Below are 20,426 nucleotides of genomic sequence, written 5' to 3'. Positions count from 1 at the left end.
TCCTCATTTCAGTCCTAAATGGCTTACCCCTTATCCTTAGACTATGACCCCTGGTTCTGGACTCCCCAGCCATCAGAAACATCCTTCCTGCATCTAGTCTGTCCAGGCCTGACAGAATTTTATAGGTTTCGATGAGATCCCCTCTCAATCTTCTAAACTCCAGTGAGTATAAGCACGGTGGCATAGTGGTTAGCACTGTTGCCTCACAGCACCAGGGACCCGGGTTCGAATCCGGCCTCGGGTGACTGTCTGTGTGGAGTTTGCACATTCTCCCTGTGTTTGCGTGGGTTTCCTCCGGGTGCTCCGGTTTCCTCCCACAGTCCAAAGATGTGCGGGTTAGGTTGATTGGCTATGATAAATTGACCCTTAGTGTTAGGGGGATTATATACGTGGGGTTACGGGGATAGGGTGGGATATGTGTTGGTGTAGGGGTTACGGGGATCGGGTGGGATATGTGTCGGTGCAGGCTCGATGGGCCGAAATGGCCTCTATCTGCACTGTGGGGTTTCTGTGATTCTGTGAATCGACACAATCTCTCCTCATACGTCATTCCTGCCATCCCAGGTATCAGCCTGGTGAATCTTCGCTGCACACCTTCCATGGCAAGAACGTCCTTCCTCTGGTAAGGCGACCAAAACTGCACACAATACTCAAGGTGCGGTCTCGCCAAGGCCCTGTACAACTGCAACAAGACATCCTTGTTCCTGTACTCGAACCCTCTTGCTTCTCTCTCCCCTTACCTGAGGAAGGACGTTCTTGCCATGGAAGGAGTGCAGCGAAGATTCACCAGGCTGATACCTGGGATGGCAGGAATGACGTATGAGGAGAGATTGTGTCGATTGGGCTTATACTCACTGGAGTTTAGAAGATTGAGAGGGGATCTCATCGAAACCTATAAAATTCTGTCAGGCCTGGACAGACTAGATTTGCCTTCTTAACCGCCTGCTGCACCTGCATGCTTACCTTCAGCGACTGGTGCACAAGAACACCCAGGTCTCTTTGCACTTCCCCATCTCCCAATCTATTGCCATTCAAGTAATAATCTGCCTTCCTGTTTTTGCCACCAAAGTGGATAACCTCACATTTATCCACATTATAGTGCATTTGCCATGTTTCTGCCCAATCACCCAACCTGTCCAAATCGTACTGGAGTTTCACGACATCCTCCTCACAGCATACCCTCCCACCCAGCTTTGTGTCGTCTGCAAATTTGGAGATATTACATCCGATTCCCTCGTCCAGATCATTAATATATATTGTGAACAGCTGGGGTCCTAGGACCGATCCTTGCGGTACCCCACTAGCCACTGCCTGCCACTCGGAAAACGACCCGTTTGTTCCAACTCTTTGCTTTCTGTCCGCCAACCAGTTCTCTATCCAAGTCAATACCTTGCTCCCAATCCCATGTGCCTTAATTTTGCACGCTAATCTCTTATGCGGGACCTTATCGAAGGCCTTCTGAAAGTCCAAATACACCACATCCACTGGTTCTCCCTTATCTATTTTACCAGTTACATCCTCAAAAAATTCCAAATCCATGTTGACTTTGTCCGACCCAGTCAGTCCAGTGATGAGCATTGTTTGGTTGTCTCTCTCTCTCTCTCTTTCTCTCCCCCCCCCACCCCCCCCCAGTGGTTGATGTTTTCTGAACAGCATTAGAATTTTGTTGCTCGTGCCAATTAACTGCGGAGCTGTTGTCAGACACACCCCTGCAGCATTGCCTCAGTGTTTGCTGTGAAGCCACAATGTAATCAACATGTGCTCAAGTGAGCTGCGCAGCTGAAGAGCTCCCCACTTCTGTGCAGACAGCGAAGTGGTCCTCGCCCAACTATCGAGATAGCACAGTTTAAAAGGCCATTCAACGGCTGTAGAAACCATGGTGCGATATAAATGGGGTGACTTTGCAGCAGCAGGACTGGGAGGTAGTTCTCAGTTATAAAAATGCCATATTTAGTTCTCTGTTTACCCTTCACTACAATCGTATGAAAACAGCAGCTACTTGCATTTATATAGCATCTTTACCATAGTAAAATGTCCCATGGCACTTCACAGGAGCGTTATAAAACAAAATTTGACACCAAGCCACATAAGGAGATACAGGAAACTTTTTTTTATCCGGGACCGACGTCGTGCCGGTTCATCAAAAATTCTGGATAGCCGAGCGCTATAGTAAAAGATACGGAGAGCTGAGAGCTCCGTATAAAGCAACAAACCCTGTTGCTTAGCAACAGGTTCAGAACAATGGCCACAAGTTCCAAGCGTCTCTGTAGCTTAGCAACAGCTGCAGCCACACCCTTGCACAGCAACAGATAGAGGAAGGCAAGTAATATGAAGTATGAACCTACTCCTGAATTTTGCCGGTTAACCGAGATTTCCGGTTATTTAGGTGCCGGTAAATTGAAAGTTTCCTGTATTGGAACGGATGACCAAAAGTTTGGTGAAAGAGCTTGGTTTTAAGGAGCATCTTAAAGGAGGAGAGAGAGGTAGAGATGCAATGTGGTTTAGGAAGGAAATTCTAGAGCTTATTGCTAGGCAGCTGAAGTCACAGCCACCAATGATGGAGCGATGAAAATTGGAGATGCACAAGAGGCCAGAACTGGAGTAGCGCCGAGATCTCGGAAGACTGTAGGGCTGGAGGAGGTTCAAGATGGGGAGGGGCAAGGCCATGCAGCAATTTGAACACGATGAGAATTTTTAAATCGAGGCGTTGCCAGACCGGGTGCCAGTGTAGGTCAGCGTGCATGGTGCGAGTTAGGACACGGGCAGCAGAGTTTTCGATGAGCTCAAGTTTATGGAGGATGCAAGGTGGGAGGCTGACCCGGAGAGCGTTGGAATAGTCAATTGGGTTGGGGGTGGAGAGGTGTTGTGTTGATAGGACGCCTCTGTGGAGGGGTCGCTGTATATTAATGGGAGCGCGCCTGTGTAACTGAGCTGAAATAGATTGCATGTCAGTTAAACTCCTGTAGAATTGGAGTGCAGTCGAATGCCTGTAATACTTGGGTTGGGGTGAAGAGAAATGAAGAGGTATGTTAAAGAAGTTCTAGGGGACTGCCTAGCATTAAGAATTGGGAGGCGGTGGTGCGGTTCTGCGGGAGTAGAAGCTGGCAAATGTAGTAACCTGTATTTAAACTGACCCAGGCGCTTATAGTCTCAATGGTCTAACATCAGTAACCAGTAAAATAAATAAAATCTAGTCCAATGGGCAGGCAGAAGGGGTGTACCACCTGTGTAACAGTAACTCAATGAGAGAGAGAGCCAGCATGGAGTTAGCAAAGGAAGTTCCTGATTGCCGAGCTGCCTTGACCTTGAGGGTGTCAGATAAAGGCCATGACGTTAGACTTTCAAAACTTTTGACAACGTTCCACGTGATATTTCTGATTGTGAAAAGCCACAATGAATCCAGGGTGGACATGAGACTGGAAAGAAATTGGCTGAAAGTAATGACTGAGTGTGGTGATGAGAGATGTAATGACAAAACTAAGGGCAAGTGTCATGTGGAGGCCCAAAGGGGCATTGCTTGGACTTTAATGATCTGGATCGTGAAACCAGTTGTAAACTGGTCCAATTTGCTGATCTCCCAACAGTAGAGGATGCAAAAAATGATTTCCGAAAGGACTTAGTAGGTTGTGCAGTTGGGAGATGCAATGCGAATTAAATCTTACACTGATGTAAATTTGAAGTTGTTTTTTTTTATTCGTTCATGGGATGTGGGCGTCACAGGCAAGGCATTTATTGCCCATCCCTGAATTGACCAAGAAGGTGGTGGTGAGCCGTCTTCTTGAACCGCAGAGAGCAGTTAAAGAGTCAATCACATTGCTGTGGGTCTGGAGTCACATATAGGCCAGACTGGGTAAGGATGGCAGGTTTCCTTCCCTAAAGGACATTCGTGAACCAGATGGGTTTTTACGACAATCTGGTACTTTCATGGTCGCCATTACTGATACTAGTTTTTAATCCCGGCTGCTGTGGTGGGATTTGGATTACTAGTCCAGTAACATAACCACTATGCTACCGTACCAGTTATGTATTCTCGATAGTTTGAAAATATGTAGGACACACTGTGCATGGAATTGAATTAGCGCAGGGAGACTTCAAAAAGGACCCGAGAGTCATAGTAGATATGTTTTGTTGTTGAATCAATGTGGCAAGCCAATTTGAAAAGCTGGTAGAGTGTAGGGTGTATGGCCGGAAGAGTGGAAGTTATTGCTAAGCTTTTACAATGCACTTGTAAGGTTACAATTAAAATACTGCTCAGTTTTTGATTATGCCAAAAAAAACACTTGCATTGGAAAAGGGAGAGAAAAAGCGAAACGAGGCTGATTCCAAGTTTAATGGGGGTGAGCTATAACGTTAGAGAAGTTTAAGCTTTATAATTTTTTTTAAATAGTGATTACAAAGGACTTCCTCAAACAGCATAATGAGGTGAACCTTATTCAATGGTATAAGTAAGATAAACAAGATTATATTACCTCAAATTACGCCAAGAAAGTAAGACCCAAGTACATAAATGAAAATTCACGAGCAGTAAATTTAGAATAGATTTACCCAGTGATAAATATTTGGACTAGCCTACCAAGCAAGGTAAAAGAGGCCATGATGGGAGAGTAAATGTGCCAGAGGTGGGACTTTTGGTGACTTGGAATAAATGGCTTTTCTCATCTCTTGTCTTTGTTCCTGTGAAATTTGGTTAGGTGAGAGAGAGAGAAAACGGTTTTGTAACTTTGTGGTTGGTGGTTCTTTGTTTCTCTCTTCTCTCCCATTGATCATTTTTCTTTGCTCCACAGCTCTTTGCACAGTGTTGCAGCTCACTGAGAGACTGCTTTTGGACCTTCCAGAAATCAAGGGCCAGTATGTATTAAATTCACTTTCACATATTGCATTCTCCTGTGTGTTCACCAGCAGGAGCTATCTGCATGTGTTTTAGTAGCTGGACAGCAGGTTAATGAGCGCTCCCACACACAAGCCCAGAACTTCGAAACTTACATGGAACGGAGTTTCTTGGACCCAGTGCAGATATAGCGCGTAGCAGTGCGGGATCTTGTGTAGTTACAGGTTACATTCCTACTTGAACAGGATGGTAAAAGATGTCTCTTCCTCTTCAATAGTCTCTGAAGTTACTTCAAGTCTCACATAGTGGGGGTGGAGTAAGCTCCTGCAGTAATCTGTTGCTAATTCCAGTAGATAGATTTTCAATTTTTATAATGCAGAATTGTTTTCCAACTCCGTTTTCATTTCAAGAAATACTCCTCGAGATGTACTTCGCGATTAACACGGGCCTTTGATACTAACCCGTTAATTTATGTAGTAACCTGCTCCTTGTGTCATAGTTGTTTCTAAGATCTGTTTTTGAGTGTGTTAATATGCTGGGTGACACATCCCCTCACTGCAAAGTGTGTGATCTCTGCTATGTACAGGATGTACCACAAAGCCCTGGTTGCTGTGCTGCTGAGTAAAACGTGGCGAGTTCGGAAACAGGCTCAGCAGACGGTCAGGAAGTTGCTCTCGTCTCTGGGTGGTGTTAAACTAGCGTACGGGCTACTGGAGGAGCTCCAAGTTGTTCTGACTGCCCACAAGGTCTGTAGTTTGTTTCAGTGAGTAAGAAATTCACATTGTTAAATTGGTGTGCACTTGCCTCAGCATTTTTGAAATATTAGAAGATCCAAAGAAAGTATCGCTTTATTTGAATCCTGCACATTATGCTGGGATAACCAAGCTAGCTACAGTGACCCCTTTGAGGTATTTTGAATGCTAATAGTTGTGTGACTCTTCATTTGATACCAGATAAAAGACATAGCTGAGTACCTGTTCTTTTCATGCCAATTCAGAACAGAAGTATGCAGCTTCCTGCCCCAGTGTAAGTGATAGAGTCAAACAAACACCTTTGAGAACTACTGATGAGTCCCCAAGTCAGGTTTCACACAAACTCAACAAATAACACACACTTGGGCCAATGTCTTTGAATGATCGAGCAAAGCTGTATCTGGCCCAGGACAGATTCACCACCAAAAAGGTGTGTGAGGGAAATTACTCCCCCCCCCCCCCCCCCCCCCAATGACATCAGGTGGTGATTCCTTGTCCCATTTCTCAGTTTTGAAGATATTAGGACCTTGTGTGAAACTACACATTAAGCTCTCATAAATGTACTTCCATTTTGTGAGCTTTTACTGCTGAGCAGTGATCATTTATACATAAGAACATAAGAAATAGGAGCAGGAGTAGGCCATATGGCGTCTCGAGCCTGCTCCGCCATTCAGTAAGATCATGGCTGATCTTCGACCGCAACTCCACTTTCCCGCCCGATCCCCATATCCCTTGATTCCTCTAGAGTCCAAAAATCTATCTATCTCAGCCTTGAATATACTCTAAGACTCAGCATTCACAGCCCTCTGGGGCAGAGAATTCCAAAGATTCACAACCCTGTGAGTGAAGAAATTCCTCCTCCTCTCAGTCAGTCTTAAATGGTCGACCCCTTATCCTGAGACTATACATTGCAAACTGGGGATGATGTCTAGGTTTGGGCTTTCAAGCAGAAAATGTTTGATGGGAAGGAATGTTCCTTTTGCCTGGTCCACTGGCTATCCCCTTCACTGAAAGATTAAGAGTCAGTGAGTAGAGCTTTGTAAAATTCTTAGTATGTGAGTAGCTATTACATGTCATAATTATGTTTACATTTAATGTGTCATTGGTCTGTAGTGAGCTGCATTGATGATCTCCTGTTGTTGGTAAATGGGAATGGACCTCCTACTTTGCTACGTTAAACCACAAATCAAAATAATATCCTTCCACTAGGTGATCCCTCTGGAAGTGTTAGTGACCGAGTCGGGTGAGCCAACGGAAGCCGGGAAGTCTTATATACTACCCCGAGTGCTGCTGGAGGCGTTGTGTGTGATAACAAGTGTCCCAGGATTGGAGAATGATGTCAACGAGGCTGAGAAATTGGCCAGAGATATCGTGTTTGTGGCACATCACCCTTCCATAGGTAAGGGAGTCATTAAACTGCACTTATTCTGAAGGATGTCACTAGCTTGGTTGTTCAAAACTTAATTGACATGTTAAAGGAACTATAGGCACTGTCAACATAACTTGGTGTCTTCCCACATATAGTATAGCATAAAAAGTTACTGCCTCAACTGCACGTTATTGAGAATTAAAAGATGTTCTAAATTGCTTAGTAACGAGCCAATATTTAGTAGAATTGTTGCTTGTTTCTGTGCTGTAACAATCTATTTGGCCCAACAACTCTGTGCCAGCATTTGTTCTACGAGCTACCCAGTCTAATCCCACTCTTCTGCCTTCTCCTTTATCTTCTAATATTCCTCTTTTTCAAGCCACTATCTAATTCCCTTTTGAGGGAATTTATGGATTCTGCTTCAACAGTGGGTTGTGGCAGGGAATTCTGCATCCTAACCACATTCTGTTCAAAGAATTTGTTTCTAACGTCCCTTTAACTGTTTTTGTGAGGCGACTAGTACAGATACATTTAAGGGGAAGCTGAAGAAAAAAGAAAGACTTACATTTATATAGCGCCTTTCATGACCACCGGATGTCTCAAAGCGCTTTACAGCCAATGAAATCCTTTTTGAAGTGTAGTCACTGTTGTAATGTGAGAAACACAGCAGCCAATTTGCCCACAGCAAGCTCCCACAAACAGCAATGTGATAATGACCAGATAATCTGTTTTTTTTATGTTGATTGAGGGATAAATATTGGCCAGGACACCGGGGGTAACTCCCTTGCTCCTCTTCGAAATAGTGCACTGGGATCTTTTACGTCCACCTGAGAGAGCAGACGGGGCCTCGGTTTAGCATCTCATCCGAAAGACGGCACCTCCAACAGTGCAGCACTCCCTCAGCATTGCACTGGAATGGCAGCCTAGATTTCTGTGCTCTCAGTCCCTGGACCTGAACCCACAACCTTCTGACTCGGAGGCAAGGGTGCTACCCACTGAGCCACAGCTGTCACTGATGAGCATATGAGGGAGAAGGGAATAGAGGGTTATGCTGATAGTTAGATGAGGAAGGATGGGAGGATGCTCGAATGGAGCATAAACGCTGGCATGGACTGGTTGGGCCGAATGGCCTGTTTCTGTGCTGTATATTCCAAGTAATTCTTCCAAGTTTGTGCCCTCTTGTGTCTATCTCGCTGATCAGCGGAAGCAATCTATCACTCTTTACCTTATCATGACCCTTCAAAATGTGGAAGACTACTGTCAAGTTACCTCCAGTCTTCTATACTATAGTGAAAAAAGCACTAACTTCTGAAGTGTCTCTTCCTAACTGTAACCCGTCAGTAGTAGTTTCAGACCCCTGACGTACCACAGAAGGACCAGTCATTTGGTGGGAGAAATTACAAAGAAACTGTTCCTTTTAACATCTCAACCATGTAATTGCTCCATTCTGTACAGTTCATGTGTATTCCACTGGTGGTTCTACTCTTTATTTTCTCCTGATAACCATGTTCATAGCAGAATAGCTGAGGTACAATTTAATAATTATTCGATGTATTCGCTAGTTTTGGCTGCCTTCTGTGCCAGAATTGTCCAAGTTGTCTGTTGTGACTCATTCATGTTTATTACTCCTTTTATCATTAATGTGTTCAAGGGCCAAACATCGTAACCCCACCCAGTCAGAGGTTGATATTGAAAACCTGGTTGCCAGTACTTGGAACTTGGCCAAGTTCACAGGAATTATTCGATCAAAGTGCTCCATCCTAAAGAAGTATTCTCAATGGCTTTGGGTGCCTTACTTCATTTTACCTTTGTTTGTTTAATCTTCACAAGAAATGGATGATTCATTACTCAAACAAGGGAAAGGTCCTGGGGCATACAATATAGAGTTTGATGTGTATATAGACATCCATCTAGCTAGAGTTCAAAGCCCATGTATCGACAGCATTTTTGTGCATTCTGATTGGATAATTGTAGGTTCTGAAGTGTCACACTCGGGCATTCTCATCGGCTGTCTGAACAAAACCAATCTGTCCCATAAATTTCACTAGCTGATCAAAAATCACGAGCACAATGATGTTAGAATACTAACTAATTTGGTTCTCCACCCCTCAAAAAATCAGTGAAATAATTTTTCTTGGTTGTTTTTGATTAAAACCAGCCAATCTCTGGGGAGAAAATTCTGCCCATTCACATTACAGCAAGAAACTCAAGGTACAGCTGCCATATACCTCCTCACCATATACCCCTAAAAATAAATGTTATAACATGAAATATGCACAGAGTTCAATATCGGAAATAAAATCAGACTTAACCTGTTGGAATGTTTTAAGATGATTTTAAAAAGTCAATCCATCCCAGCATTCCTTTCTTTTAGCATTTTTAATGATAGAGCAAATGTGAGGGAAAGGGAACTTAATCTTGTCTCTATATATGAACAACAGGTCTAGGGAATGGGATAAACATTTGGCCTAAGCACTTACTGTACTATAAACAAAGCTTGTAGCTCCAGGACTTGTGTTGCTCGCTGGCAACAGAGAGCGTTCTTGGAGGGAGTCAGAGCCTGGGAACCAGGTTATATTATTTGCATGTCATTCACTATAAATGGAAGACCAAATCAGTCATTGTAATAAAGCTTGTGAGCGAATTATAAGCGGAGTTATTGTTGCCGGACTAACGACCCTTTGCGACGGTAACAATCAAGAAATCCACAAACGTAACCCATCCCACCGTCCAATTACTCCCAACTTCTTTCCATGTAGGATCAGACTCATCCTGCCCAACCTCCACGTGGTTTGACTCTGCACACACACTCTCGACACAGAGCATCTCCCCACACCCCCTGCCCCCACACCCCTCTACTGTGTGACCCAGCAAAACTTGGGAAATGCATGGGCAGGCACAGAAGACTCAACCCACAACATCTGCTGCCCACTGCGGATTTCCACGCGTGTCACCAGCCTCGCCCACCTGCAGTTAACTATACAATTCACATGATTATACAAAAACCCAGCTTGGTGTCACATGACAACAAAATTGATCATGTCTTCTCCCAGTCTGTAGAGGGCCTCGTTCTGAAAGCAGACCTCAGTTTTTCTCTCTTTCCCTCCCCCATGCCCTGCTGTGCCGCCTTCACTATAAATCTGTTAATTCTATTACTTTTAAGGTTTATTCAAATTTTAATCTCATTTTTGAGGAGTTTTTTTTTCAGTTTCCAACTTCGCAAACCGATGACTGAGTTCCAGTGTAGGAACTCACTTTGTTTCTGTGTTTGTTGATTAGCTGAGACTAGCAGTACTTCAGTGGATTTGCTGCTGCCCGTCCTACTGAGAATGGACCCGTCTGTAATTAATAGCACCACTTAAGCCACAATCTGCGTCAGCTATCACTGCTGGTGCCATTCAACGTCATAACTAAAACCACGAAATTGTAACCTCCTCTGTTAACTGTATTGACCAGCACACAGTGCTATTAGTGGACTTGGTGTTCTCGAGCTGAGTCATTGAATTGCAAGTTCTTGCCGTAGACCTTTCCTCCGCTCAGCTTGCACAAGGATGGTGGGATTTTCTTGTGTTGATTCACAAAAAAAAAAGCTCCTGCCATGTGCATTCCTGTTGGGTGTAGAGCTGTGATTTGAGTATGAAGAGGAGAGTAGGTTATGTTACCATGATGCCTGGACTGAAACCCAACTGGACTTATTCTGTAGTATGTGGGATCGCATTTAATGTGAAGGTGAAATAATCCCTTGAAGTTAGACTGTGTAATTCGCAGTTCCATGCCGGTTCTCTCACCTGCCCCTGATTGCACTTTTATTGTTTTGCAGAGGCTGCTCAAACAGGACTATGGTCGGCCATTCTCATGCGACTGAAGCTGGACCCTTCCGAGTTTATTAAAAAGCATCTGACTGACATCTTGCCCAATGTCACCGCCCAGACAGTCAGGAACCAGGTGAGCGAGTGTGGCTATTTTGTTGGTTGAATCCCTTGTCATATAACTGACAGAGTGACATGTTCACCTTTTTTATATTAGCTGAATGCATTAAAATGGGATCAGCCATCAGACTGTTGACGAGTGGGTAGAGGTATGAAATGAGTATCGGTAGTTTGGCTGTCAAGTCTGCTTCTTCCAGCAAATTCTATGCAATTTCACAGCCATGGACTTTTCCCAACTTCTTTCATGAGGGAGACTAGGAACTATAAGTATTTCCACAAAAATAACTTGTGAAATTCCAACCTAATTTTTCCACTGTTCCCTATTCCTTCCCCTGTCACTTGGGGGGAAAAAAAGGTAATTGAGTGAAAGTCCAGAATTTCAATCCCTTATCTACATAGAGGATATACGGCACAGAAACAGGCCATTCGGCCCAACCAGTCCATGCCGGTGTTTATGCTCCACTCGAGCCTCCTCCTGTCTTTCCTCATCTAGCTCTATCAGCATAACCCTCTATTCCCTTCTCCCTCATATGCTTGTCTAGCCTCCCCTTAAATGCATCCATACTATTCGCTTCAACCACTCCCTGTGGAGCGAGTTCCACATTCTCACCACTCTTCGGGTAAAGAAGTTTCTTCTGAATTCCCTATTGACTTTCTTGGTGACTATCTTATATTGATGGCCTCTAGTTATGCTCTTTCCCACAAGTGGAACCATTCTCTCCGTATCCACTCTATCAAAACCTTTCATAATTTTAAAGACCTCTATTAGGTCACCCCTCAACCTGTTTTCAAGAGCAAAGAGACCCAGCCTGTTCATCCTTTCCTGATATGTATATCCTCGCATGTCTGGTATCATCCTTGTAAATCTTCTCTGCACCCTCTCCAGTGCCTCTATATCCTTTTTATAATATGGCGACCAGAACTGTAGGCAGTACGCCGAGTGTGGTCTAACCAAGGTTCGATACAGGTTTAGCATAACTTTCCTACTTTTCGATTCTATACCTCTAGAAATAAACCCTAGTGCTTGGTTTGCTTTTTTTATGGCCTTGCTAACCAGTGTCGCTACTTTGTGATTTATGTATGAGATCCCTTTGTTCCTCTACCCACCTAGACTCGCACCCCCCAAGTGATGTGATCTCCCTATTCTTCCTACCAAAATGTAATACCTTGTGGGGGACTGCGGTCTCCCGCGTAAAGAAATAGGCAATACCGCGAGCTACAAGAAATAGGTCTTTACTCCAACTCTCACAATACAGTACTGAATTAGTAAAGCCCGCGAACCTGTGATGACTCACGGATTGGTCACCTGCTGGAACCTGATTGGTTTTCCTTCTCTCAGCAGCAGGCAAGTCTGAACGTGCCTTATTCCTCTCAGCTTGCAACTGTCTTGCGGGGGGAGGGGAATACAGCAGTTAAAAGGGGATTATACAGGTTTATCTACATACACAGTGTTTCCCCAACCTCACATTTATCTGTTAAACTTCATTTGACAATTATATGCCCATTCTGCAAGTTTATTCATGTCCTCCTGTAATTTGTTGCAGTCCTCCTCGGTATTGACTATCTCCCCAACCCCCCCCCCCCAAATTTGTTGTCATCTGCAAATTTTGAAATTGTGTTTTTGATTCCAAGTCTAAATCGTTAATGTAAATTGTGAACTGCAGTGGTCCCAGCACTGATCCTTGTGGAACACCACTACCCCCTTCTGCTTTTTCAACTTCCATATACAACTGAATACTTATTGAGCTGACTGAAATTTTAACCGATTTAGATATTGCACAAATTCATTCCATACTATTAGCATTGAGCCCTGGCTAACATAAATTTTGGGTAAGTGACTATGTTACTGCTGCAGTATGCTATGTATGAAAGTGTTGGTGAACTCCCTACAACTGAATCTTGAACATCAGTCTTGTACCTTTCATGCTCCTGTGAAGGTACGACAGATCAAGTGGTGCTCGATACCCTACAGGAGTTAATGTGTTGGCCGGATTGTGGTTGCAGCATCCATCATTGTCATTGGCAACTGACAGCTTGATCCTGAGTAGTGTGGAATCCCCGTCAATAGACTTGAACTTCTAATAGAATAGCTGGCCCTGATCTGTTTTGATGCATGGCTGTGCAAGACATTTGTGTGCAGTTTTGGTCGCCTTATCTGAGGAAGGATGTTCTTGCCATGGAGAGAGTGCAGCGAAGATTCACCAGACTGATACCTGGGATGGCAGGAATGACATATGAGGAGAGATTGGGTCGATTGGGCTTATACTCGCTGGAGTTTAGAAGAATGAGAGGGGATCTCATTGAAACTTATAAAATTCTAACAGGACTAGACAGACTAGATGCAGGAAGGATGTTCCCGATGGTGGGGGAGTCCAGAACCAGGGGTCACAGTCTAAGGATAAGGGGTAAGCCATTTAGGACTGCGATGAGGAGGAATTTCTTCACCCAGAGAGTGGTGAACCTGTGGAATTCTCTGCCACATAGGGCAGTTGAGGCCAATTCATTAAATATATTCAAGAAGGAGTTGGATATATTTCTTGAGGTTAAAGGGATCAAGGGATATGGGGAGAAAGCAGGGACCGGGCACTGAATTTGGATGATCGGCTATGATCTCATTGAATGGTGGAGCGGGCTCGAGGGGCCGAATGGCCGACTCCTGCTCCTATCTTTGTTTCTGTGTTTGTAAGAGTAAGGATCAGGTGATACAACTATGTTGCATCAGTAAAATCAGGGTGGGTCTTGTTCCAAAAGCCCATGCAGTTGTGTTAATTTCACAAATCCACCTTGCGCCTTGTTGGGGTGCAGGCGAAGTGGTAGATTTCCGTTGCAGAAGGAGAGTCCAGCGACACAATTGGATCCTGTGTTGAAAAGTGATAGTTCAATCTCATAAGCTACATTATCTGCTGGTGAAATGTGTGCTTCTCGGCTTCCACTCTGACCTAAACCCATTACTTCTATCTCCATTTTTTTTCTCTTCCCCTTTCACACACTTTTCTCCCCATGCTCCCCTTCCTGCAGACCAGCCATGCCAGCTTTCATTTCTCCCCTCTTGGGTAATTTGCCCCTCTAATCACCACCCCAACCTCTGCCTTCCTACTCTCCTGTCACTGTCCCAGGCTTGGATACCTTCTGTGCCTCTTGGCATTCTGCCATTAAGGGACCCATCGCTGCCTCCTTACAAACAGCAACCGCAACTGCCCCATCCTCCCCCCTCCCCGACCTTCCAACACAGCATGCCTGTTAGGGGCTAACCTCACTAATCCCCTAGCCATTACGCTCCCCTTGGACTCTGCCAGTGGATCAACAATCACCACCCATCTCTGAATTACCTCCCGAGTCCCAAAAGGATCTGTGTGATTTCTTGCTGAGCATTCTTTTCTGACCCGATACCTCGGCAGTGGAAGAAATATCTTCCATTTGTCTAGTGTCTTTCATGTCCTCAAGACATCCCAAAGCATTTTGCAGCCAATGAATTACTTTGGAAGTGTAGTCACTTGTTATGGAAGCAGACACGACAGTCACTTTTACACTCAGCAAGGTCCCACAAACAGCAAATGAGTTAAATGATTGGTTGACCTGTTTTGATGGTATTGGTTGAGAGATGAATGTTGGCCAGGACAGCGGCTGAACAATGCAATGGGATCTCTTATGTCCAGTTGTCCACATGAGCAGGCAGATGGGGCCTCAGTTCCATGTCTCCTTTTGAAAGACGGAATTAAGAGCTTCAATTTTTGCACTGCAGAATTGTGATGATATTGCTCGTCAGAACCTAAATCCAGTGTTAATACTACGTTTGGTTTGCTCCTACTTAACTGCAATTAGAATGAATGAGGAAGAATGTTAATTAGCGACCTTGGGTATGCCTTCTAAATACAAAGCCCCTCGTTCCTCTTTCCAACCTCCATTAAAGACCTGAAGGATTGGCCTGAATCAAGGCCCTGTATACAGTGGTTTGGGGGAATTGGTCATGTGGCACAAATTTTATAAAGAAAATGATCCCCACCATCAGCCCCAGCCCAAGATAATGGCAACATCCTAACTGGAGCTTGTACGTTTTTCAATAAATGATGCTGCTCATACTTTTTGTAAGTAATCCAACATTGTAATTTGCTAAAATAGTGTCACGCTTTAAGTAATTTACAGTAAAATCACCACAGTATATTACACATTTACAGCAATAACTTGCATTTATATAGCACCTTTAACATAGTAAAACATCTTAAGATGCTTCACAGGAGTGTAAATCAGACAGAAGTTGACACCAAGCCAAAGAAGGAGATATTAGGACAGGTGACAAAATGCTTGGTCAGAGTGGTAGGTTTTAAGCAGAGTCTTAAAGGAGCAAAGAGAGGTGGAGAGACGAAGAAGTTTGGGGAAGGAATTCCAGAGCTTGGGGCCTAGAAGGCTGAAAGCACGGCCACCAATGGTGGGGCGTAGGAAGTGGGGTTGCACAAGAGTTAAAAGTTGGAGGAAGGTAGGGTTAGTAAATAAAGATATTTGTCAACCAATTGAGTAACTCAATTTTTTTGGGTGGTTGAAAACACGGGTTAGGTTTGACACTCTCTGCCTCTTGTTTCCTAGGCCGTCATGAACGCTGTGGGGTCCCTGTCCATCCTTGCTTCAGCAGTTGTGTTGCCACACCTGAGCAGCCTGATCACGAGCATGCTAGAAAACCATGCTTTCCACCAGGTGACTAAAGAAGAGTACGAGATCATGCTGGTTCCTGAGGGAGTGCTGTACGACAAGTCCCTCATCCAAATGTAAGTAATGACGGATAGACCATTATTTCTCATAGTTGCTCAACCTACACATTTGAGATTGTGGGCCTGGGGAGAGGCAGGTAGATGATCAATTGACCTCTTGAATTCACAACCTGTGCTGCCATTTTTTGCCATCACATTGTAATAACATTTTAACAGCGCATTTTTCCCATCCCATTGTTGACAGCAATTTTAAAAAGGTTCTCTGCCATTTTCTTTCTCTGCCCTGTATATTGAAGTTTGGTAGGGCAGTAGCCCTGTGCAGTTGAGTTTTTGTCACAGTTCTGTTTTACAAGTTACCAATGCAATCATTATTTTTGGTAACAGTGTAAGCTTCAACCTGATACAGGACCAAAGGTGCTGTAACTTGTATCATGGGAATTCTTTCATGTTGCAGCCAGACATTTTAAATCGACTCGCGCCTTGTGAGGTGGGATGTTGGTGTTTATGTTCCTGTCTTCCTGCAAGCATCTCTCTTTAAAGGTTTAGTGATCAGAGAAGATAATTTGTCTATTCCAGTCTGTCACTCCACATGTTAACATTCTACTTGAGCTGCTCCATCCACCAAGCAACTTTATTTAAAGGCACAGATACAAGTAAAGAAAGCCCATTCAGAGCAAACAGTTCTCATTAAATACCCTGTTGAGTCTGCCAGGTCGATACTGCCACAGGACCATGGGCTTCTCTTAGAGATACAGCTGCCTTGGGGCCTATTTGTAAAAATGATTTGTCTTGTCTACAATTATACAAAAAGTACAGAAATCTCCTTATTTTGCCACATTTGGTTTAAGTAGTGTGTACTGTCAGTAGCAATGCTGAAAGGAAAGTTCATGTGGTCTTCCTCTTTGAGATAAGTTTGTAAACTCCATGTGCAACATTACTTTGAAGTTCGCCTGTTGATTCTCTCTCTGAGCTGGTGCTGGTTGGAACATTGGGTTTAGGTTTTTGTGTGGTAGGTTGCTTTCTCACTCAGGTGTCTGCTGTCATGTCTGGTCAAATAATGACGTGCAGTTCAGATCAGTGTCACAGTTTTGGCGGGGGTGGAGGAGGTGGTGAGAGATCACCAGGCCAAAATGGCAGTGTGAAGACAGCCATTTCTTAAAGGAATAGTGTCCCTCCCATGCTCTTCTTCCTTTCCTACCCCTGCCCCTCCCACCCAAGTTGATTCATTGAGAACAAAGTTCTACCATAAAGATAGTCAGACCTGTGGTAGGCAGCCTACTGATCTGTCCCCATGAAATTGGTGGGTTTTTTCCTCCTGGTTTTCTGCCTCTCCCAGGAGTTTAGATAGAGTAAATAAAAAGAAACTGTTTCTAATGGTTGAAGGGTCGATAACGAGAGGGGCCAGATTTAAGGTGATTGGAAAAAGAACCAGAGGCGACACGAAGAAAACTTTTTTATGCAACGAGTGGTTAGGATTTGGAATGCACTGCCGGATAGGGTGGTGGATACAGATTCAATAGTAGCCTTCAAAAGGGAATTGGATAAACACTTAAAGGAAAAAAAAATTGCAGGGATATGGGGAAATAGTGGGGGAGTGGGACTAACTGGAATGCTCTTCGACAGAGCCGCGCAGACACGATGGGCTGAATGGCCTCTTTCTATGCTGTACTCTTCTATGATTACATGGCTGAGGGGGGAGGGAGTGTCCAGTCATGATGCTGCAGCCATCAGGGTAGGGGGCAGACTTGATGGGCCAGCTGGTCTTTCCCTGCTCGTCAATTTCGTATGTTCATAAGTTTTATGAATCATTCTATTCTGTGCCAGTACTCAACAGGAAACTACAAAGAAAGCCAATCTGAAACGGGAGAACAAAGCTTATTCCTTCAAGGAGCAAATCATTGACATGGAACTTAAAGAGGTAATTAGCAATTTATTTCCTTGCCCCTCATTAGTTTTCCTTGTGATCTTTTAGATCCTTTAAACGGCTCTTTATTTTTTTTCTGCTTTCTCGCCACGAGCCTACCAACTTTGAAACCCTGACCACAACATGAATTTGTATTCCTCACTGGGGTAAATCAGGGCCAAGTACAAATTCCAGAATCCTGATGGCTATTTTAGCACAACTTCTCAAAACTCTGCGAAGTGGTTTTATGAAGTTTTCCTGTACTATGATTTGCACTGAGAGATTTTGTTGAAGTCAAACAGGCAAAATATCCTGCGTTGTGTGAAGATGTGGGAAGTGTGAAATTGCCACTAGTATATAATTACAATTTTTGTGGCTTTAAAAAGCTGCTTGCTAAACATAGACTAATTTGATTTTGGATTTGCAATGAAGTTGTAATGTATGTGTCGCAGAGAATTTTAACCTTGTTTTAAAATAAAACAATTTGTGATAGGAGATAAAGAAGAAGAAGGGTCTGAAAGACGAAGTGCAGCTGAGCAACAAACAGAAGGAGATGCTGCAGGCCCAGCTGGAGAGAGAGTCTGTGATCAGGAAGCGACTGCGACAGGTATGCGGGAGGAGTGTGTTATACAGTGAAGCTCCAATTCTACTTGGAGCCAAAGTCTTAATTTGTAGGCATTTTTTAAAATATTTAATTTTGGATGATTTCCTCATAAGCTCAGCGATACCTAATCTTCATTCGTATCCACCCCTATAGTGTGTAGCCAGATATGATCAGTTCTGGGAGACCACGTGTTAAGTACAATTGTCATCGTGGTATTGCAGATAGCTGGAGCGGTACAGGGATTCCTACTTCTGTGTTTCCTATACAGCCCCAGGCTTTGCGCCAGTTTCTTTTTTTCCCCCCAGCTAAAGGTTGTTTGCTCCTTGTTGCCAAACGTTTGGGACACAGTCTGACGTAAGAAAACTACTAGGCACTTGGTCTAAGCGTTAAACAAAGCTTTAATCAACTGTTTTACAACATGGAGGTCTAGTTGTGTCCTTCACTAGTTCCTGTTAAGAATGTCCTGCGCAAGCTGGGCCCGTGCCTGAGTATTTATACCCTCCCTGGACAGCGCCACCCGCAGGCCGCTCAGTATTATTTCATAAGTCTTTCTTTCATGAATGACTGATTCATGTCATAGTCTATAGCCTCTCCAGAGGAGAAGGTTGGGTTAGCTGGTCAGCGTATCAAATGTTCTGTTGATTTGGTCCGGCCTGTCTGGATTTTTGTGTTCCTCCTATCAAGTTTCCTAGGAACTAAGGTGTCGACAATGGTCCTGGCGATGAGCCTTCAGAAAATAGGCTGCGGTTGTTCTCAGGACAAGCGTAAATACTCTAGGTTGTATGGTAACACCTGTGACTGATTCTGTGCACCCTAGAAGGCAATCTAAAGACCAAATAAAGCAGAGGAAAAATAAACCAGCTACAGCACTGACCCATTCAATACATTGGCTGCTTCAAAACTGTGGTTTTGTAGCCGGGTCAGCACATCTACAACATCTGTTGGAAGGCTTTAAACACTGCGCAGAATGCAGAAGACCATTAACAATCGCTGAAGCGCTCATTAATTTCATAAAAGGCTTGTCGCGTACATGCTAGCTGCAACTTGTCAAATTTCCCTAGAGTTCATGTAAAGAACTTCGCAAATGGGCTCTAACCTAGAGACGGATGCTGATTTCTGGAGACCTTTTATACTGTGGGCCCACGCTCCTCATTTCAGACACTGTCCTCACAATTAGCATAGAAAGGACACCTGCCCCATCTGTGTGGGCTGGATTCAAACCTGGAGGTGGAAGTTCAGTGTGCTCGCTGCTGCTGCTCACTCGCCACAGTTGGTGTCTGTCTTGCTGTTTATAATCCTGATGACTTCACACCCATTGAAGAATTCACATTGAGGGGGTACATGTCATGCAGTGTGAAAAGAGAAGTTAGTTTTCTCCTTTGTTAGAAATTGAATACCCGACTTCTGTCTCGTGCTCCAACACTGGAACTCCACTGGACAACTGGCACGCAAATCCATCTGCCAGAGCAGATTTCCGAGTAAGATCTGTGCCATTGCATTGCTGGGCTGCTGTTCCATATATGTATGTGTATTCTTCTTATACTGGTCACTATTTGTCTCCTTTTTAAACGTATTTAAATGATTCTTTTGTTGAAGAAATGCTGTTGTGATCTGTTGTGTTCCCACAGTTAGATCAGGATTTGCAATCCGCTCTGAACGTGCTGAATGTCGTCATCAAGAGGAACCCGCCTGGTTTGATGCGGCAGATCCCTACTTTGATGCGCTCTTTCCTACCGCTCTTCCGATCACCACTTGTAGCTCCCAGACTTAAAGAAACATTCTTGGCGTTGGGTGCATGCGTCTTGCCAGCAGACCTAAAAAACCTGGGTAAGCATCAACGGCTTGTCATGTTTTCAAACTCGCGGCTACTGACGCTGAATCTTTACTTTGGTTACTGTAAACTGAAGTGGCTGTCCCTTGAATTCTGTGATGCCTCCAGGCCAATTGCTACGGCAAAACCAACCAAATTCTACAGCAGGCCTGTCCATTTTCTGCAGCATGTTACTAAATACATAAATCCCTTTTCTGTCTTTTCCAATGATAGCTGTGGCTGTTCAATGAATAAAGTCTGGATGTATTTATTTAAGCATTGAACTGCCTCGCTAAAGACAATGTGTTAAGCGCTTTTTGCAAGCATTTCTCTAGGTGTGAAAATAGTCTAGTAACCTTAATTTAGTGATACGTATGTGTATTTTTTAGTTTGTTTTGAAAGTATTGATAATCCCCTCAAGCAGTGTACCCCAAATTGGCATCCCAGAATGGGCAGTGGAGTGCTTTTCCTCTAGCTCTTAACCACTGAGAACAACCATGCCACTTATGGCCATATAATAGGCCAACA

General features: G+C 44.0%; 1 protein-coding gene across 2 annotated transcripts in view; it reads left to right on the top strand.

Moving 5' to 3' along the window:
* gcn1 (GCN1 activator of EIF2AK4) overlaps nt 1-20,426 on the top strand; it is a 114,767-nt gene that overhangs the window by 28,088 nt on the left and 66,253 nt on the right. For both annotated transcript variants that reach the window (XM_085961998.1, XM_085961999.1), the window contains 8 exons: nt 4,785-4,848; nt 5,415-5,574; nt 6,790-6,979; nt 10,770-10,894; nt 15,460-15,638; nt 17,406-17,499; nt 17,978-18,091; nt 19,717-19,915. In XM_085961998.1, coding sequence (XP_085818124.1) covers nt 4,785-4,848; nt 5,415-5,574; nt 6,790-6,979; nt 10,770-10,894; nt 15,460-15,638; nt 17,406-17,499; nt 17,978-18,091; nt 19,717-19,915 — 1,125 coding nt within the window. The remainder of the gene's footprint in view (nt 1-4,784; nt 4,849-5,414; nt 5,575-6,789; nt 6,980-10,769; nt 10,895-15,459; nt 15,639-17,405; nt 17,500-17,977; nt 18,092-19,716; nt 19,916-20,426) is intronic.

Source organism: Somniosus microcephalus, chromosome 19 (genome assembly GCF_052327205.1).
Source record: "Somniosus microcephalus isolate GS21.2 chromosome 19, FLI_Smic_1.0, whole genome shotgun sequence".
Classification (NCBI taxonomy): domain Eukaryota; kingdom Metazoa; phylum Chordata; class Chondrichthyes; order Squaliformes; family Somniosidae; genus Somniosus; species Somniosus microcephalus.
This window is presented reverse-complemented; position numbering and strand designations above follow the sequence as displayed.